The following is a 20,482-nucleotide window of genomic DNA, read 5'->3' on the forward strand; positions in this document are numbered from 1 at the left end:
ACCAATTTAAGTATAACTTAATAAGAGAATTAGTATTTTATGTCTATATTTATTTATAGTCACTCATAAGTTTAGTATTTATGGTTATTTTTGAGTTGGATATAAATATATAAGAATTGTACATGCTTGGGGATTAACTCACTTTAGATGTAGAGTCTTAAGAAAAAGAACCATGTCTATCTGAGACTTTTTTCCATTGAATTCAATGAGCATTAAATCAACCCTTGTTTATACAATGTTTGGCATAATGACAGGCCTGATCTTCAGTGGTACTTCTGGGTTTTACTATAAAGTAAATTAAGCAGCAGCCTTGCACTTAGTCTGTGTAGACTTTCTGTGTATATTTGACAATGTAGAGTAGTTCTGCTGTTATGCATTACTGCACTGACAAAGCTGTGAATTGTTGTCACAGTACCTTCATCAAATACCAACAGGTATTTCAAGTCAGCATCAGAAAGCAAGCCAGAAGAAGTTTCACCCACACAAAATAGAACACTTTTAAATTGAAAAATATATGTATAGATAATAGGTAGAACAGATAACCAATTCACAGGTATTCATAACTGAACTATGTAATGACATTAATAGAATAATTTCATTATTTCACTTTCAGCGTTACTCTGCATTGATAAGTACCAATCACATATGGTACTCCTGTACATCACGTGTATTGATGAACATAAGTTCTTAAAAACAAGTTCATATATTATTCAGATAACTATCTCAAGAGTACACATAATAAAGACTTTTTAATGTACATTTCCAAGCCGTGATACAAAATTACGTATTTTAATTACTTGTTCATAAAAGTTATGAGACAATTATTAATGTAGTAGAAGTCAGCTTTACTAACTTCATGCGTCTCCTGAGTAATGTGGTTTTTTTATTATTATTGTTTTTTTAATACTTGGCATATGTGTCTTCTTGTCACATAGTGACCTCAAATTGTTATTTTGAACAAATCCTTTGTTGGGTTTGGATTTTTTGATTCTTTTCTTGTATTTTTAAGTCCTTCACTACAAAAAAACCCTACCTTAATGGCTGTCACACTCAATAAAATTTCTTGTATTTTGTATTTTTTGCCCTTTTGATAGGGGACAACATAGTAGTTAAAGCTCCTGCGCTCTTACAAAATGTTCCTTTGTATTTGTTTTTTAGAGAATTCCTTTGGAAGATCTGATGTCTTAAGTCATTTTGCTCGGTTTATTGAATTTAGAGAAAGGTATTCCTCTGTCTTGGACTCCATACGAAGTGATAATCTTTTCTTGCTTGGAAATGCTGTTTCATTACTGAGCAACTAAACACTTGTGTTGAAGTTCTTGATTGTTTCTGACAGTTAATCTTAAGAACTGGAATGTACAGAAATAAAATCTATCAAAAGATCCTGTAAAAAATAATTTTTGTTATGTATCTTCTAATTTTCTCCTGAGCAATATCAAATCCATTCCTCTTTTCAGTAGAAAATGTCCATCATTAGGGGGTTTATTAATTCACAAAGATTATGAGAAAAACTAGAGATGGGGTCTCTACTAGGCAGATTTAGGGGATGAGACAGAAATTATGTGAGAGTGTAGCAGTAAGAATAAACAAAATAGGTTCAGTCTACTTCCATATTATTTATTGCTTACATTTACTAGTGGATAACTAAGCATGGAAACATTGGAGGTTAACATTTCAAAATATTTTTTTACTCCTTGATTTCTTTGGTTCTTCAAGGGTCTTGACTATGCAAAGATCTCTGCGTAACTCTTGGCTATACTCCGGATTTACTTCTCAACAGCACTGTTGATGAAATTTTTCCGTGCTGGGTGGCTGAAGCAGGTAGTATATAGACAACTGAACATCCTGTTCATAGACTCAGAAAAGAATAAAGTGAAAGTACAGCATAGTACTGCAAGGCTTTTAAAGCACTTTTTGAACTTGTAAAAGCCTGAGTAGGTCTTGAAGAGTGCTGATTGCAGGAAGGAGTAGTTTACATCAGGAACTCATCTTTTTGTGCATGTGGATAGAATATCATCCCTGTAGTTTCTCCATTTTTGTCGAGCTGGGATTTGGTCTTGGATTTTTCCTGTTTTTTAAGAAATAAACAACTTAGGTTTTCAAACGTGAAGCTATTTCATGTTATTTCCCAACCTGTACGTAAAACAAGCCTGCCCTTGGGTGGCTGGGCTGAGAAATCTTAGTCCGTTCTTTCTAGTTGTAATGCAACTTTTATATATTTAACTTTTGGTAACCTGAGGAAGCCGTGTGTGTGCGTATGCGTATTGTGTGGGTGTGTCTCTGTGTGTGTGTCTGTGGGCATAGGTAGATGCTGAGATACTAAAATTTCCTTTATATATAATCTTCATCCTATCTATTGTCGCTTGTTTTACATTTATTCCTGAATAAAAAACAATATATCTACACTTTCACCACAGCATTAATGCAATACGAAAATTTCTGGCTATCCTAATAGTAATGTTGTTTATTATGCTATCACCACAATATGAGAGTCCGGTATACTGGGGTTGAAGTGTTTGATGTTTGGATGCTTTCAATACTTGCTTAGTACAAACAAAAATGCCCAGATCAGCTGATACATTTCAACTGAGCGGAGTCAGTGACTATATAGCATTTAATGAAAAATTTAATAAATGCAAAATCATAGACTCAGTCACCAGAGCTTGATAGTTGCATTTCCAAACTTGGAAGGTTTCAAAGAAATTATAATCTTAACATTTCCAAATGTTTGCGCAGTTTGTTCACCTGCTTTTTCTTCTGCTTTTCTATGGCAAAAAATTCACATGGCCTTTATCATTCATTGAGGTTAAAATAAATAACCATAACTATATGTTTAATTCCAATGTTAAATGATGCTGTAAAATTCTGAAGAAATAAACCAATTTTGCTGAATATTTCCTTGATAGGAATGTGTTTGAGCAGTAGTCTACATAAGTGTAAATGTAATGGTTTAAATGGTAAAAAATTAGCCAGTTTTACCAAATGGCATAGTATTCTTTTGTTTTACGGATTATTTTTTTTAAGGAATAGTTTTTTATTTGGTGGACAAGGGACTCTCATACAATTTATTAGAGAGGGTAGACCTGTATTAAACCAGTGCACTGTTCCTTTATTTTTTTTTCTCCCATCTCTGATTTATTTTTAATTGGCCCAGGCAACGAATTCTTACATTATTATTGTTATTAGGCCTCCACTATTCAATCCCTATATCCTTCCCAAAAAAGGTATTCAAATTCTTATCCCAGGATTCACTGCCCGAATCAGATCAGAACAGTCATAAACTAGCAAAAACTTAAATCAGTATTTGCATCTGTGTCGGCTTCCTGTACACACCTCAAGTGAAATATTTCTTTAGATTTATAGATCAACTCAGAAAGGTGTTGTATGTCTTAGGAAATATCATGATATGAAACTGGGATTGTTATGAAGAAAATTATAGAAGATAAATGAGAAATTGTGTTTAATGTAAATGGAGGAGTACAGAAAGTGGTGACAGCCCATAAAACTTGTGAAAGTTGGATAAATTGGAAGGAACGGTGTTTAATGCTGCGTTGAAGTCAGTGCTAGGAAAGTGGAGCTTGTAAAGCAATTCAAAGGAAAATATACCATGCTCACAGGAAGAGTATAAGAAATAAGCAATTTAATATAGAGTAGTAGTTTGCAATATGTTTGTGTGATGAGAGGGTTGCAGTGAAAGAGATTCAATAATCAGGAAATACTGGGAGACCTTCATCAACATTATTGTGATATGAATACAGAGAAATAACATTGAATGAGGTGTCTTAAAAGTACACCATTGAAGGTTAAGTAAGACTTGGATTTGCCTCAATGTGGGGAAAGGAACATATTGAGCATAACCAATGAGCTAGGGAGAAATACCAATTATACTGATAAATAGTCGTGGTGGTGTGTTCTGCAGAGGCAGGAACAAGTAGCAAAATAGAAAAGAATGTGTGGGAAGGCCCAAGTATGAAATCCTGTTTTCCTTGAATTCAGAAGCTGAAATTTGTACAGTTTCAGTGGTTTAGGAATCTCAATGAAAGGGTTCAGCTTTTACATAATCTAATAATAAGACATCAAAGAGATAACGCAGAAAGCACAGGCTGAAATGTGGCAACCACTGAAGCAGGATGAACTAAGTTGGTGAAGCTTTATTACTGGTGTTAATCACCCAGAAACAGAGCACAGTGTAAAAGACAGCAAAAAATAGAAATGAAAACAGGGAGAAAAAGGACAGCCAAAATAAAGACTATGGTCTTAACTGAGAGTGTGGTGAATACCTGGGTTCAGCGCAGGAAGAATGAGTGTGAGGGTGAGGTCAAGAACAGTCATGTGGTAAAAAGGAGATGATTACAATAGCAGATGAAGAGATTAGGGAAGAGAAGGAGTTTTGCAGATGGAATTGTAATATAGTAGACCTTATTTATAGTCTGAAAAAAATCTGGTAAAAAGAGAAAAAGGGCACAAGTTTTAGAAAAAAATTCAATTTTTTTTTTTCACAAGTTGCTTTTATAATTTTTTGAAAGATGTGCTCTTGTGTGTTGATCAACACTCCCATGTTCAGAAGTCCTTGTGATGTAATTGATAATGCGTTTTTAAGCATCAAGAAATTTTGCACATCATAAACCTGATGTGGTTTTCTTCTGAAAAAGTTCTGTTTCATCTTTTATTCAGCTGTGAATTCACTCAGACATTGCTATCAATACTTTTATTTCATTCATTCTGGTCCTAGACGTGGAAGTTGGTTTAGTCAAAAGTTACTCAGATGAAAAAGTAACATCTAAAATTAACTAAATCTGTACAGTACAGCTATGTCACAAACAAGTTTCTGTGTTTTTAAGGTAGAAATGTACGTGTCACTATCTGTAAATTCCAGACGTGAGTTGTAGATAAACAAATATTATCTGGAGATACTATAACTGTAAGTGAAAAGAACTCTTTATCAATTACTGCCACGTGATACTACCCACTGTCAGGAAGTCTTACATATTGCTAATATAAATGTATTCACTGGATACCTGTAAGCATGCTAAAGATGACTCCAAATACCATTCTTTTTCGAAAACTAGTATTTTGGGCATGTAGTGATTGCTACGTAATGCTTAAGTATATTTAGTGACTTGTGACAAAGTAGACTTCTGACAAACGTGTGACGCTTTTTGTGGAAGAAAAGAAATTCCTTTCATTTCTCTTACATTCTGCTGTAAAATTCTGTATGGTTTTGTGGGCAGAGGTGGGGAGATTGTTGTGGTGGTTTTATTACTGTTATTTTCCTGTCTGTTTCCAAATTCTCCAGTTTCTTCTCTTGGTAGCAATTTTATTGCTCGTGTTGTTTTTACTTTCTGTTCTGAGTGTATTATACAGATTGTGACAGATATAAAGCCATTTTGGTTGTTGACTCAAATATGGAGAAAATGAGATAATAAGTTGGATTTTAGGATTGGGATTTCAAGATTATTTATTAATGTGTATTATAGCATAACTTTATAGAAGACAGGAGAAATTATAAAAACCCTCGCAGTGTATATGTAATTTTAATTTTCATTCAGAATAATATTTTTATAGAGTTTGTACATGCATACACAGACTCATATGCACACACCCTCATAATATATATTGCTGATAAGTAATGTATATGAGAATACTGGCAGATAAGAAAAATTTCAATGTATTAATAGCATAGACATTAATTTTATATCCAAGCTCAGCTACTTAATTCCTATATTAAGAGCACCATTTCCAGAATACATATTGAGAAAATTAACTCTGGTCACAGATTTTTTATATTAAGGAAGGAAAACTTAGAATGCTGAAGAAATTCCAAGCCCTTCTTTCACATTCTAGGTCTTAGTTTTCTTAGTCTCTTACTTTATTTGAATTGTACTCTGTATGAAGCAAGTTTTAAAGTGAATTAAATCACCCTCTAAACACAAAATTTAACTGTAGAACTTTGGATACAGTGCAGACTTCTCCACATATTTCTCTGTTTCAAGAAACATATGACATATTAAAGTTAGACCTTTCATTTTCCCATCTTCAACAAAAATCACTGTGTTGAATCAGGTACCTCATTGTCTTCTTGCGCATAAATTGAAAAAGAGTTGAGTGGGTAACTGGGATTTACAACAATCAGGATCAGTGTTTCCTGGGCATAGAGTCTGAAAACTAAAATGCAGAATCTGAAAGATCACCCTGAATGTAGACATTGTGTAACCATCTTCCTTCCTTTTGTTTACTGGTTTGCTGTTAAGGTCACTTGCCCTAGCACTGGAGAACTTGGGTATGAGGTACTCCTTAGGCAGTGGGAAACATAGGTTCCATGTACTCCGTAGCCTCATGAGATTTGAACCTCAGGCTTCCGCATGCCAAACTATTCCCTTTGGTTATGTTTCAGTCCTCTTTTTAAAGCTGACTGCTACAGCTGAGCGCACAAGATGCATCAATCTTGCAGAAAAACCTAATGGGAGGAAAATTGACTATCTAGAACTTAGGGCACTTCACCAGAAGTAGTTCACAGATTCTTAGCCCTTCTCCTTTAACTCACTTAATGGATTATCCAGAGACAGTCTATTTTAAAGTACATAAATAGCATCTATATTTTAAACTGAACATGAGTCACGCTGTCTCAGAGCATACCCAGCAAACAAATCTGACAGATGGAGGATGACATTTTTCTGGATCCCAAAGTTCAGATTCTTATGGGTTTGCATGTTGATTTGGGGACCTAGAAAAGAATTTGTTATATTCCTGTAACGTTCACTTCCAAGGACATTTCAGGTGCCCAGGCTCTTCTGAATAAGTTCTCACCACTTAGATGCCCAAATTCTGTAGGAAAATAGCAGCGAAAACTGCATTAGATCTGGCCTAAGTGCACAATGTGTGTGGAAGATTAATTGGCAACACCTAAAAATCATTACTGTATTAATGCCAAATGTAAGACTATACCAATCTTAAATTATTAACGTGTGTGTCACGTAAAAAAAAAAAAAAGTCAAAATGATTGAAAGCTTAGAAGTGATAATCTAATGATAGTATGGTACTTTAAATACCTCTGAGATTAATTTGGTTTCTGACGGAGTTGTGCCTTCTTTGATGTATTCCTTTTTTCTTGGGTTTAACAATTATAGGTCTGATCCATTTCAAAGATGCAGAATGCTTAGAGCTCTCTGGTACTTCTGTGGAATTTGTGAGTGTTAGTACTTCTACAAAATCAGGTCCAGGTTTTTAAAAAACCCAGAGCCCTAATTTAAGAAAACTATCAAGCAAATGCATGTTAATGATACTGATACACCAGATCCTCAAACACATGATGTTCATAAGTGGAACAGAAAAGTGATAATGCTTTATTTTAATTCATAACATAGTATTTTTTCATAAGAATTTAAAAGAGAGGTGTTACTATTAAAAAGTAAGAATATTGGAGATGTTCCAAGTAAGAAAATAGAATACAGTTTTCTTCAGCATTATGACAGAAATTATTGAACAGTGTCTCTCCCCTTTGAGAAAAAAAGCCGCTATTAACACTAATATGGAACAAGAATACTCTGTTTAATAGCATATATAATTTTGAGAAAAAAAAGCCCTATTGTGTGCACTTTTATTTTGGTCACTTTCTTGTTTCAATAATGTTTCAATAATTAACATGCAAAAAAAAAACAAACCCAAAGAAATTAAAAATAAAATAAAATTTTATAAATAAAACCAATTGTGTTTCAAATATAATTCAGTCAAAAATTCAAACTGCAACTAAGGCAAATTGTTAACAATCATTTTGGAAAAATAACTTGACAAGTTAAAAGTATTCATTTTTTTTTAAGTTTTATCATAGCTTATTGTATGTGCATCTTCTTTTGACCATCACTGACACAGACTCAGACATGAACTTCTAATACTGGTTTTAAATCCCGACATTGATTTCCCTTTTAATGGAGGAAAAGATAACAAACTTTTTAGTAAATGCATAAATAATACTGATCCTTTTAATAGGAAGAAGTAATTCTTCTTAGAAAGATGGTAATACTGGACTGGTAATACTTAATTCTGTAAATACAGATAAGAAAAAACTTTAAGGAAATTTCCTGGGGAATTATTCCTCACTGGAGAACATATGCAGAAGGTTCTTACAAAGTCATTCAGAATGTTTCTTACTCCTGTTATAAATTAACATCTTCATCTGAAGATATATAAGGGTACTGGTGTAGTTGCAGACTTGGAACCTATAAATTTTCAAAATATAAAGGTCAGAAAACTGTACTGCTGAACCAGGAATAGGGGAAGGCAATATCATAAGCATAGAAAAGAAGAAATGGCACTCACTTTAATCAAGGAAAGTGATGAACTCTGTAATTAGGATTCTATATTTTATTGTTCAGCACTGATTAAGCAGTTCACTGGTTGACCTTTTTAGTCAGCCCCCACCACCTCATTTGGGTAAATACAGTGACTGTCCATCCAAGCTTTTTCTTTTGTGTCTTCCTAAGGAGGTAAATGAGAGTTGTTTAAATCAACTGAGGATAAATTTTTCTGCCTAAGTTGTAGTCTGTGAGTCACTAGTAAGACATATATGACTTCATATTCTGGGCTAGGACTGAGCCTAATTTTAATAGGCTAATTATGGGTGTGGCAATTGAGCATGTTCTGCCGAAGGAATGGATTTGGTTTGAATAGAGATTCTCTATGCCAAGATAAATGGAGAGCACAACAAAAAGACATTTAGATTTCAAGCTATGAAATAAGAAGATATGATACATGATATTCCCTTAGAGCTGAAAGGTGAAATCAGTGAGCTCACTGCAAAGCCAGGTAAAATGCAAGTAAGGAACTACATTTTGCAGCTTATGCAAAGTAAATGATAATTTTTACAGAAGGATAAGTTTAAAAATATACTACAGGTAATGTAGCAAGTCTCTTAAAAGGTGAGTTGATGAACAGCCTGTAACTTCAGTTTATGTTGTCAAAACATGAATGAAAACTAAGGCTTAAAATAAGGAGTATGAGGAAACCTTTCACCTCAATGGCAGTTCTGACATCCTCCCCCCTCCTTTACAGTTATTGATAGTTAAATATTGCCATAGTGGGCAAATGGACTTGATACAAAGTGAGATGACTTGCGTTTGTTGCTGGTTCAAGTGCAAAACCTGCAATTTACTAAGCAACTTCTAGTAACTGCTGAATTCACCTATTACCGAAAGGAAAAAAATCTTTGAAAGGAAAAAAGGAATAATCACCAAGAGGGAGGATAACTCTCTGTCATCTGAAATGACATTAAAGAAAAAAAAAAAAACTTTTGTACAAAAAAAAAAGGTTTCTGATGTCTTATAAAAGTCCCGAGTTGAAGGTGCCAAAAGACATAACCTAGAAAGTTGACGTATAAGGACAGAAAATAAGAAGATACTCTAATACAGGAATGTACCCATGCAACAATGATGCTTTCTCTGCAGGTTCTTCCAATTCTGCCATCCTCTTCCTTATGCTTCAAAATATATCTGGTATTCACCAGACCGGTCCCAAAAACTGAAGGATCTCCAGAATTGTACAGCTTTTTTTTTCATAATGTTGCTATTTTATTCTCTGTTGTTGGGTGTCTCTTGTGATCCAAAAGTATGTAGTAATTTGTGAAAAAATAATTTAATTTATGTATACAATTACTTTGAAATCCAATATCAGAAAGTGCCATTAAAGTGTCTTAATAAATCATATCAGTAAAAGATATAGCAGAGGAATAAGATTGCCATGTGTCCACTCTTGTATATGACGGTGATTTTTTTTTACCTCTTAGATTGGTAAATAGAATTATAAATATACATAAATGTATATTTTTAAGCATAGAGGTAGCACAGTAAGCAACATTTGCAGATGCTATGACAAGCAATTTATGTATAATATGTATTTCCATATATATTTCAGAAGAAAGGAGAATCTTATTTCCTGATAAAAATAAATGTATTCAGAAGGCCAATATTTAATCCCAAAAGATAAAATAAACCATAACATTCAAAATTAAATTGAAAGTATTTCTTAAATATATCTGAAGAGATTCAAGTTAGTTGGACTCTGCAAGAAAAGGAAGTAATTGCTTTTTTTCTTTTATAAAAGGCAATATACTCAAAGTTTTTCTGGGGAAACTTAAAAAAAAAATTATATTTTAAAATAATAATGAAAGACAGGAGTATCTTTTTTCCTCTCCAGGTAAAAAAGAAGAATTTTCTCAGCTGGATACTACTTTTGATGAGAAATTACAAAGGAGAAAAGACTTTAAATACCAATGGCTTCATACACATCTTTTGGATTATGAAGCAGCCAGTTCCAAAAATATGAAGTGGTGAGGTCATTGCCTTTAAATTAGATTTCTTTTTATTTTAAATTTATCTTGTAAAGTGAAACCTAGGTTAATAGTTCTAAAGCAAACATGATTTTGTAGCTAGCAGACAATACACCGTATTTCCGGATACCAAGCATGGTACCTTTTAGAATTGGTTTAGTAGTCATTGTACAGATACTTCTTCCACAGTGATAATGAAATGATACACAGTGCAGAACCTTATGGTAACTATCTACATACCTTTATGTATGTGTTTTTTATAATGCAGTGTGTTTTATATTGTAAAGAGTATAGAAAAAAGTGCTTATTCATCATATATTGTATAATTTTATTGGTATATATTATGGTTTTATGTAATTAAATTAACTGTAACATTACCTATATTGCTAGATTTGATTAAGGAAGTAAACCCCCCACTTTTTAACTAGGTAGTATGTATTTATATTTTGTCTTCAAAACATAAACCCAACTTTTACTTCTTCACAGTATACTTTAGTACAATGTTGTAAACATGTTCCTTCTATACTTAATTTTGGTTGTTAAACAGGTAAAATATCAATACAGTTAAAGAAAATGTTAATCTCATTCCCTAAATTGACATGAAGACATAGTAAGTATATTTTGGTCATAAATTCAATACAAACCATTGATATGTTAGTGAAGTCATTAGTAGACACAATGCCAAGCACCTCTAATAAAACCAAACAAGGTGTCAGTGGGCAAGCAATGGATTTAGTGTAAGCATTTTAACTTTATTTTCATTAAAAATGTATTTAATTTGTAATGAAATGGAGTGCATATTGTTATGTTTTGTGTGGAAAAATATTCCACGTTTCTAAATTGTATCAATGACTGTAGGAAGTATACGCAGTACGTATTCCTTAGTCATGCTCCGTAATAGTGAAACACTCCCAAGCGTTTGTTTAAGATAACTGTCATGACTTTTAATTTGAACGAAAACACTGGAACAGAACATGTAATGGTGTTTGAAAGTAAGATGACATGGAAATTTGTAAAAGAATTTTTTTAAATGTTATTATGTTACCTCTGCAGGTGTGTGCTATGCACTAGTACTTGTGATGACATTTTTTAAGATTATGATACCATTTTTGAATGTGGCAAGAGTCTCACTGATCTCCATTCAAACATAACTGGTAGACTGTGTAGAACAGCTGATACATTTATGTAACTGAGAACAATTTTATTCCTACGTAGAGCAATGTAACAACTGATTTGGCTATAATTTATATCAGTACATGCAAAAATTCATGCATGGTTGCATTTATTGACATTTATATTTTTAAATTAGTATTCTATCATAGGAATAAACAATATTAGTTGTTAATAATTTATTGATTTTAGTGTTAAGTACAAATAGTTTAATATTAATTACTCTGATACTTTAACATTATCAATTAATATTAATTACTCCAAGACATCTTGACCATGGAATTATTTAAAATAATATCATTTCTACTTAAGCAGGAGTGCTTCCAGGAAAAGATTCTGTCCAGATATTTTAGTGAACCCAGTACAGTGGGATTTATTGAAATTTCTGTTCTACATTTTTCTCAGCTGTCGTTTTTTGCCTGAGTTAGATCCCGCCATACGTGACAGTAGACGAGTACAACTTGTGGTAAGAACTTGTTTCCTTGTGGGATTTTGCAGAATTTAGCTATGCCTTGATGGTGTTTTCAAATGCATACTTGGTGTAAAAACAACCAGGAGAATTTTTTTGCTTGAATATAATTCTTTAACGTTGTCCCTATTTGGCAATCAAGTCGCCCATTGATGGAGATCAGAAGAAGATGTTTGAGCACAAGAAGCCATGTGTGTACATGGGGTTCTAGTTTCATAATCGGATACTGGTTTTGTTTTTTAAGACATCAAATGCTACTGTGTGTTTTTTAAAGCTTCTAAATCAACCTTTTCAAAAATGTTTAAAAAAATTAAATACGGTTCAGCACTAATTACATTATTGACTGAAAACATGTATTCTCATAAATCAGACAAGTTTAAATGTTCTTATATTCTGTAAGTCACATACCTGAATCTTTCTAGTATGCCCACAGTGTCATTTATTAAAAGACAGTAAATTGGACTAGCATAGTCCATTATTAAAAACAGTGTATAAAATCAGATTTATTTCTACGATTTCTTTTCTATAGGTTTTGCATCATAAAATGCCCCCTACTCTTTTCAAGATTCTTTCTCTTCTTTGCAGCATTTAAAAAAAAAATATGTATTTTCTGAAATGGGTAGTTCTTTAGGTTGGCAGGAGGGGGAATATGAGCAATTTAAAAACCTGAAGATTTACAAATTGAACAGACTCAGTGTCAGAGATACCCAAAAGTTCCTTTGATAGCGAGCAATATTATGATGCCTACAGGCCAATTTATACTATATATACACCTATATACACACAGATACACACCTTGTTGATATAATTTTGTGGGGGTAAAAAAATGGAACACAAACTTACAAACTATATGGAATTAGCGTCTTATATTCATATACATAATGTAAAATGTTTCCAAGTTAGATGATGTGTCATATGCCTCATTCTGTACTCTGAGCAATCTTGGCCCTTTCTAACCTCTGTCTTCCTTAGCTTCGCCACCTATGCAATATGCATGTTTTGGAACGCTTCCATAAACTTCTAAAATTCACTGTTGAAAAAATGCTTTAAAGACTTAGATTTTGCTATTACTATTTTCTTTAAATCAGATTTTGTGTCCAATTTTGGTGGCTGAAATCATGAACCAGGCGACCGCTGTGATGGGGTTTGGTTGTAGTTATTTGTTAGGTAAAGTCTGAAACAGTAATTGCTCTAATCATAATCTAATAATGTTATCTAAATTGCACGTTATGTAATTATCGGTAAGCATATGTGCGCATAGGTAGATTGTATCTTATTTACAGTAAGCAGTTGTGTCCACAAAATACTGCTGCAATCCCACAACAGCATTATGTGGTATGCCCACATAACTGGCAATGTTACGGGATTGTCACAGCCTGTGCCACATAATTACATAGCTGTTCCACATGAATGAAATACAGTGAAAAATGCAACAGGAGGTCAAAAAATAGAAAAAGGAATAAAATGTATCTCTAATGCAGAAAGCATTACTATACAGGCAATGAAATAATGATGTGGTTTGTACATGTAGACAGCTGGAGAATTATGGTTTTAAAATTTATATGGGTTCTCTTAACATTTATAGGTTGAAATGTGAAATGTGAACATACTCCTAATGCTTTTGCACAGTAACTCAGTTAAAAGCTATGAAATCATGACAAAAATGAAGTTAACACTTAGCTGCAATCATTATCAAAAAGTAGGAAAAGTTCTGTTAAACTGAAAGAAAGAGGAAAATACGCATTTTTATTTTTTTTTAAAAAAGAAATGTATTTAGATGAGGAAAGCATTCCTGGGCATTTCCAGTAGTTTATTCATATGTCATATGCTCGATCATAAAGTTTGCTGGTGTGTAATAGGATGCCTAACTGGTATATGTTAGATAAGCCTGCATTCTGAAGGTACTAGATTAATGTAATTTTTGAACTGATATTTGCGCACATTCCAAGAATTTAAGACATTCTTTCTTATGGAAACAAAATGGTATTTCAATGGTTGCATATTAACAATAAAGTCTTAGCCCTTCTCATTGGGGAATAAACCTTATTATGTTAATCTTGATCATTTTGATGGTTTTGCTTACTACTACTACTATATAAGTGCTTATATAAGTGCTTAGGAAGGCACGCTGACTCACAGTTTAAACTGGGCACTTGAAATGAATATGATTTTGCTGAATGTCAAGGAGGAGAGACTTCCTGATTCATCGTTGTGTGTCATTTAAGTTACTTATACAGTTAACCACTTGACTGTTAATCAGTATCTCCAAATCATTAAGATATAACTTGAATTTAAAAGCAATTTTTACCTCAGAAGATTACACAATATCTCGATAATTTAACATAGGAAAAGACAAATATTCAGATGCAGAGCTGTATTCAAGGCAAAGATTCCTCCTCATTGAAATAAATTTCCAATTAACTAGGAAAAAAAAGGTTTGTAGTAATAAAGCTAAGGGCAAAAAGTCTGAAGAGTTAAATATGGTGATCACTACAGATGGAAGTCCAATACTGCACTCTGTGAGAAAGTGTACCAGTATCTTAAATTTATTCCAAACTTTTGGCTCTAAGCTATAAATGTAAAAGGGAAGGTTTTAATTAACTTCAGAGGACTTTCAATCAGGTTCTTTACGAATCTGAAATTAAGTTTGCTCCAGTGATTAATACAACCTTAAATATTACTCTGACTGTAATTGGGTGAAAACACTTATCTTTATTTGAAAGATTGTTGAATATTGTTGTCTACAAGATGATGAAGCCTCAGGTTCTATGATGATAGGGAATGGATAATAATTCCATGGAGAGGTTAGTTGTTTGAAATATTGTGCCCTCCTGGGTCTTTGGGAATTGGGACATTTGAAAACTTCTGCTGTGTGTTGAAACAGATTAGATGGAAATAATGATCAGTCCCATTGATCTGAATCTCTCTGAGCATTATTTCTACTAAGGAAAGACTTTCTATTTAAAGATTTTGAACATACGGAGCCCTCACAAGCTTAAAGCAACTGTAAATGTTAAGGCAAAAAATATAAAGAGTTGGCAGGATAAAACTGTTGCTCTTTTCAAAGTTTCTTCACACTTCTATGGAAGAGAAAATAAAATATTGATGTTAACAGCAATAATGCAGCCTGCTACCTGTGCAAAGCAAAACTTTAAAATCATGGTCATTAAATATATAAAAGGCATGCATCAGAAAACAAGGGATAAACTTTCTGTGCCGACGCAAAGGGGACACAGTCACTAAGAAAGAGCATAAAATCTCTGTAGCTTTGGAGTTTTTGGTTTGAAAATGCATGAACTTTTTCATGAATTTTACATTAAACAGTGACTGGGTAAGGACAAAGAAATGAAACAGGTCTCCATTTCATCTGAGTTCTCTGAGTTAGACTGGACTACAAAGCCTGTCTGCATTGGGGCAATGCTGCTCTTGGTACAGTGAGCTGGTTTGAACAGGAAATCTGGAGATCGTCTCTTCCAGAATAGCCTACAACTTTATAGTAACGGCATTTTCCTGAGAAAAAGGGAGCTGCAGGCTTCAACCCCTCAAGGAAGGAATTGAGACCCAGTCTCTCAATTCCTGATCGAGCGGTCTAACTACTACAATATTATGCAAAAGTTTGGTGACATTACCACTAGCATAGTCTTTCCTTTTTTGTTGTTTGAAAAATGGACAACCACTCAGTTAGAGACCTAGCTTCTGAAAGGATTTGGGGTTTTTCAGCTCAGATAGAGGAATGACTTAATCTGTCTCCTGGACTCCACTTCTGAAGGTTCAGAGGCTCAAAAATTTATGTCCTTATGTTCAATACTTCCATCTGATGTGCTCTGCACTGGGGATTTGGTACATGGCCCTTCTGCACTGTCTGATTTTTCCCCGTCATTGTTGCTGGCCCTCGGTATCTAGTCAGCGGTATTGTTAGATGGCTGCTTTTGATGTTGAATAGCTTTTCATTTCAGGAGAAGGGAGTTCTTGTTGAGTAAACGTGAAGTAATTTCTGCAAAACTAACAATTGAGCATTTACAGTGTGTGATGTCTTCCAGGTCAGTATTTTTAACCTTTGCCCACATGTTCCCAAAACAAGGACCCGTTGCAAAAATGAAATACGATTTTCATTTCTATTTTGCCATATTTACGTGCAGGTAACATGCCTCATGCCAAAATGTACTACCACTGAATGTTAGAAGTTTATAATTAAGATAATATTCTAACCTAAAGTATAATTAAAATGCTGTCTGGTGGTTATGGTTAATTAGAAAAAACCTAAAAGATTAAATTACTTACTGGGCCCTTGTCTGATTGAACTGATATGTGTCCTGGATAAAACATAAATATTGCAGAAAATAATCCAATATGACATCTCTGACATTCAACTATAACTTAAATTATAGACTGGTCAGTAAATGATCTTAAGCTGTTTAAGGTTTCATCAGCCATCTGCAAGATTGATTTTCTTCAAAATTACTGTACTAAAATGTTTTCTTTTGTTGTTGCGCTGACTCAGATCACAAACCACAATTTTAAGATCGGCTCTTATTTACAAAAATGCTTTGACATAGTGCATTTGTTCAGCCTAGGCAACAATAAAGGATTGTGGTATCATTTTGAAGAAGGTTGTTTGACAGACCCTGTTTGTTTATTTGGGGTAATGTGAGCTGCATTCAGAAAATGTTATATTTTGTTTCATGATTGTGTACATTCTCTCCCACTGCTTCCAGGCAAGCTCTGTAAGCAGAGAAGACACGGATTTAGACCTTGTTTCCATGGCCAGTGGAAGTGCTTTGACTGAGAACAGAGAAAAAAATAAGCAGCCACACAGACACTCAGCAAGATCTTCAAGTAAGTTATGGGTTTTTTCAATATCAGTTTTAAAGATCACTTTAAAATGCTAGGTGGAACTGAGCATGCTTGGAATCCCTAATAACACATGCTACTTATCTTTTTGTTTCTTTCTTACCTTAAACCTTTTCATAGGCTTTCTACAGTTCTGTTAGAAAGTGCATCATTAATATCAATAGACTTTCCTCTTGTGATTTTAACCCAGGGAAAGTTCCCTTAGGCGTATGCTAGGTCTTCTGATGATCGAGTTCTTAAAAGGTTTTCTTTTTCTTTCCTCTAAATTGTAAAACAGAGTGTCTTTTTTGATGTTCTCCTCTTTTGTTTTCCAAAAGAAGTTTGTAAAATATATGTTTTGTTAACTGAATACCAGAACACATATCCTTGTCAAGCGACAGATTTCTGTCACGTTGATTACCAGTTATGCTGTAGTATATGCATCCTAATGAACTTAGTATAGCTCAATGGCAGAGGATACTTTTAAAGCCTTACATTTTTACCACTCTAATATCATACAAATAAACAAAAGAATCTATATATAGAAAAAATGAAAAAAATAATACTTGAGAGTCATAAAATGGTAAAATGTTATGTTTTGTGTTTTATTTTGTGTAATATAAATGAAGAAAATGTTATCATATTTCTAATTATGATATACTATATTTCGTCATTTGTGTACAATGTCTTTTTCAAACAAAAAAACCTCCAAACCCCAAAACTGTATGTTAGAGAAAATATAAGCAGTATTAAATAACTTTGGCAAAATTATTGAAATTCCAAAAAAAATGTTTAAGTAGTGAAGTTTCTTGAAATGCTTTATGTCAAAATAGAAATCAGGTTATTTCATACATTATATGTAATTGCTGAATTTGCTTTTTTTATTATATTTTCATATGTGCTCTGACTTTTGACTTTCAATGAAAAACAAATTACAATTCAAGGAAAATGTATAAAAAAACTTCATATATCTATTTTTCTGACATACTCTGTAAAGGCTTTGGAATAAAGATTTATTTAAGTTATATTAGTCCACCACAGGCAAAAAAAAAAAACAGTGAGTACAATTTGTCCGTGGTTACTCACTGGATTTACATTCCTAAAATTAGATTAGATAGAATTTATCATCCTAGCCTATGTTAATTGCATCCTTGGAGAAAGAATATGATTCTTTCTGCCTGCCTGCCATCTTAGAAAAGAATGAATTATGTCCTGAGTTTTCCTTTTTCTCTCCATTGGCTAGTGATGAGGCCCTACCATTTAAATTAGGTGAGATTCCTAACTGATAAGATCCTTAGTCTAGGTGAGACAAGTCTAAGCTACTGATGTCAATGGCAAAATTATCATTATATTCATATATTCAGAGTAGAATGTATGCATATCTTGCATAATTGAGTTAAATGGTATACACTATTTTCATATTAATGAATAACTGCTGTTACAACCTACACTATACCTCCATCCAGAAAAATAAATAAGAATAAGCTCTTTTGACAAAGATAGGCATGTAGAACTTGCCTATGTTAGGAGCTTGGGAACAGTAAAGAAAAAAAGTATCATTGTATTATACCTCCAGAAAGAAGAAACTAGGAAAGAACCAGGAAAGAACAACTGGCAGAGTGATCAGTGTGAGAGACAGAGAGATGTATTTATGAAAATACATATGTATTTTCATAAAATACACATCTACTACAGCACAATTACATATTCATTCTCCTTTCAGTAGTCCAGGCACTAAGGGAAAAAAGGCCCAGGTCTTACATCTTTCTATATATACATTTCTGTACGTGCATCTGTGTAAGTTTTTTCATCATGGATGTGAGAAATTACACAGCAATGATACATTAATTATAATGCATATTATATATAAACTAGACATTACTATTATATTTGTACAATTTATATGCAGTATATAAATACGTTTATTATACTAGTTCTGTTTGCCAAATACTGCTGCTTTTCAATGATCAAAAATAAATTATTAACCCTGTGGTACCCTTAATCTGAAAACATTAGAAATTTGCCTTTATTTATAATGTATTCATTATAAATAAATACTTTCCTGATGTATTGTATCTCTTGGTTTTGCTTTCTGAAATATTTAATGAAGAAGCTTTGAAACCATTTTAGTGATTTAGGAGGTGTATTCCCTTTGAGTTAGTCTGCACGTGTATTAGAGAAGAGCTTAGAAAAAATGCTGTGATCTTAAGAGGTGCTCCCATTTGAATTAATTGTTAAATCAAGTTCTTGAGTCATTTTTTTAGGAGAATTCAACCTCAATCATTTGATAAGTTTTAATTAATTAAATGTTATTAAGTTCACTTTGCATCCATGATCCTGGTAGTTGCTCAGAATTCTTTTTAATTATTGGTAGGAAGTCTTCAGCAAACTGAAAGGTATTAGTATATATCAGAGCTATTAGTTGGGGATATCATATATGTTTCTTATGTATAAATTGTAATTCAGTAATTCTGTCAATAAATTTTTGAGGTCCTTTGGGCTGAAAAGTGAGGTCTAAAAATGCAGGATAAATTATTTTTATCACCCAAATTTACTATTTTTTTCTGAAAAACCTGTATGGGGTAGATTAATCCTAAACTAACTTAATTGTGTTCCTTGATGAAACAAAATGAATTAAGGAATAAAGGAAATGCTGTGGACGTCATGTATCTCAGTTTAAGGAAGGTATTTGTGTATTTAAGGTATTTGATGTGGTTCCACGTTATATGTTCAAAGGGAAAATTGACAGTGGGTTAAATTCACACAGTATTAAAAAAAAAAAAAAGATAAAATATATGTATAACTTAAAGAAAGAGTAGCAGTTGTTCAGTTAGACTAATTAGTTACCTATCTAATTTTGGACCTTGCCTCTGTTGAAGGCCAGTATGTTAAGTTCTCAAACATACTAGTTTATATTCCTTCCAGAAATCATAGTAATTTTTTATGCCCCTGGCAACTAATCTTTCTTTTCTGTTTCTTCAGGTTTTTTGGGGTGGGTTGTTTTTTGTTCTTTTGTCCATTCTTGTCTGATCACTGCTAAAATCTTAATCTCTGTGGTACCTTATACCAGTAAGTTGCAAAAATAAGTGTGTTGGAATGACCTTTTGCTGATTATATTTCCTACCTTTCAGTTTCTCATAAACTTACCTTGCTTTTGTAAAAAAGGACAGGAAAAAAAAGTTCTTTTTCCTTGATGTATTATTTCTCTGTAGTACACACACATGAGCCGTGATGGTTAGTGGCTTACAGTCAGAGTTATGCAAGATTCAAATATCAGTCCTACGTTCATTGGTATTTTTATTAACTCCATAAATATCGGTGTGAGTTGCTGTTTATATTTTTTTTAATACTCTCCTGAACACTGGTAATGTAGTCAGCACTAAGTTGAAGGATGGGCACAGAAATATTTTGCAAGAATTGAAAGTTAAGTAATTATATTTTTTTATAAATAGCTAGGCAGGATGAATTTTTTTATACTAATGTCCAGTTTGTGAGTAGGCTATGCCAGTCATCAACTCCATTCTATCATCCTAATCTGGTTCTGGCCAATCAACGTTGGGCCTTTAGATGAGTCTCCTATATATTTTCATTGTCTACCTATCATCACCATTTTGTGGTTTTCTTTTCTCTGCAAATCTTAAACTTTATTTTCATTGTACTTGTGTTGTGAACTACGATCTTTTGACAGAGGT

The 20,482-nt window shown here is 33.1% G+C and overlaps 1 protein-coding gene across 1 annotated transcript in view; it reads left to right on the forward strand.

The window, feature by feature from the left end:
- LRRIQ1 (leucine rich repeats and IQ motif containing 1) overlaps positions 1–20,482 on the forward strand; it is a 110,028-nt gene that overhangs the window by 79,281 nt on the left and 10,265 nt on the right. The window contains exons 23-26 of the mRNA XM_074574473.1: positions 10,163–10,168; positions 10,201–10,321; positions 11,897–11,957; positions 16,676–16,796. Coding sequence (XP_074430574.1) covers positions 10,163–10,168; positions 10,201–10,321; positions 11,897–11,957; positions 16,676–16,796 — 309 coding nt within the window. The remainder of the gene's footprint in view (positions 1–10,162; positions 10,169–10,200; positions 10,322–11,896; positions 11,958–16,675; positions 16,797–20,482) is intronic.

This window comes from Larus michahellis, chromosome 1 (genome assembly GCF_964199755.1).
Source record: "Larus michahellis chromosome 1, bLarMic1.1, whole genome shotgun sequence".
In the NCBI taxonomy this organism is placed as follows: Eukaryota; Metazoa; Chordata; class Aves; order Charadriiformes; family Laridae; genus Larus; species Larus michahellis.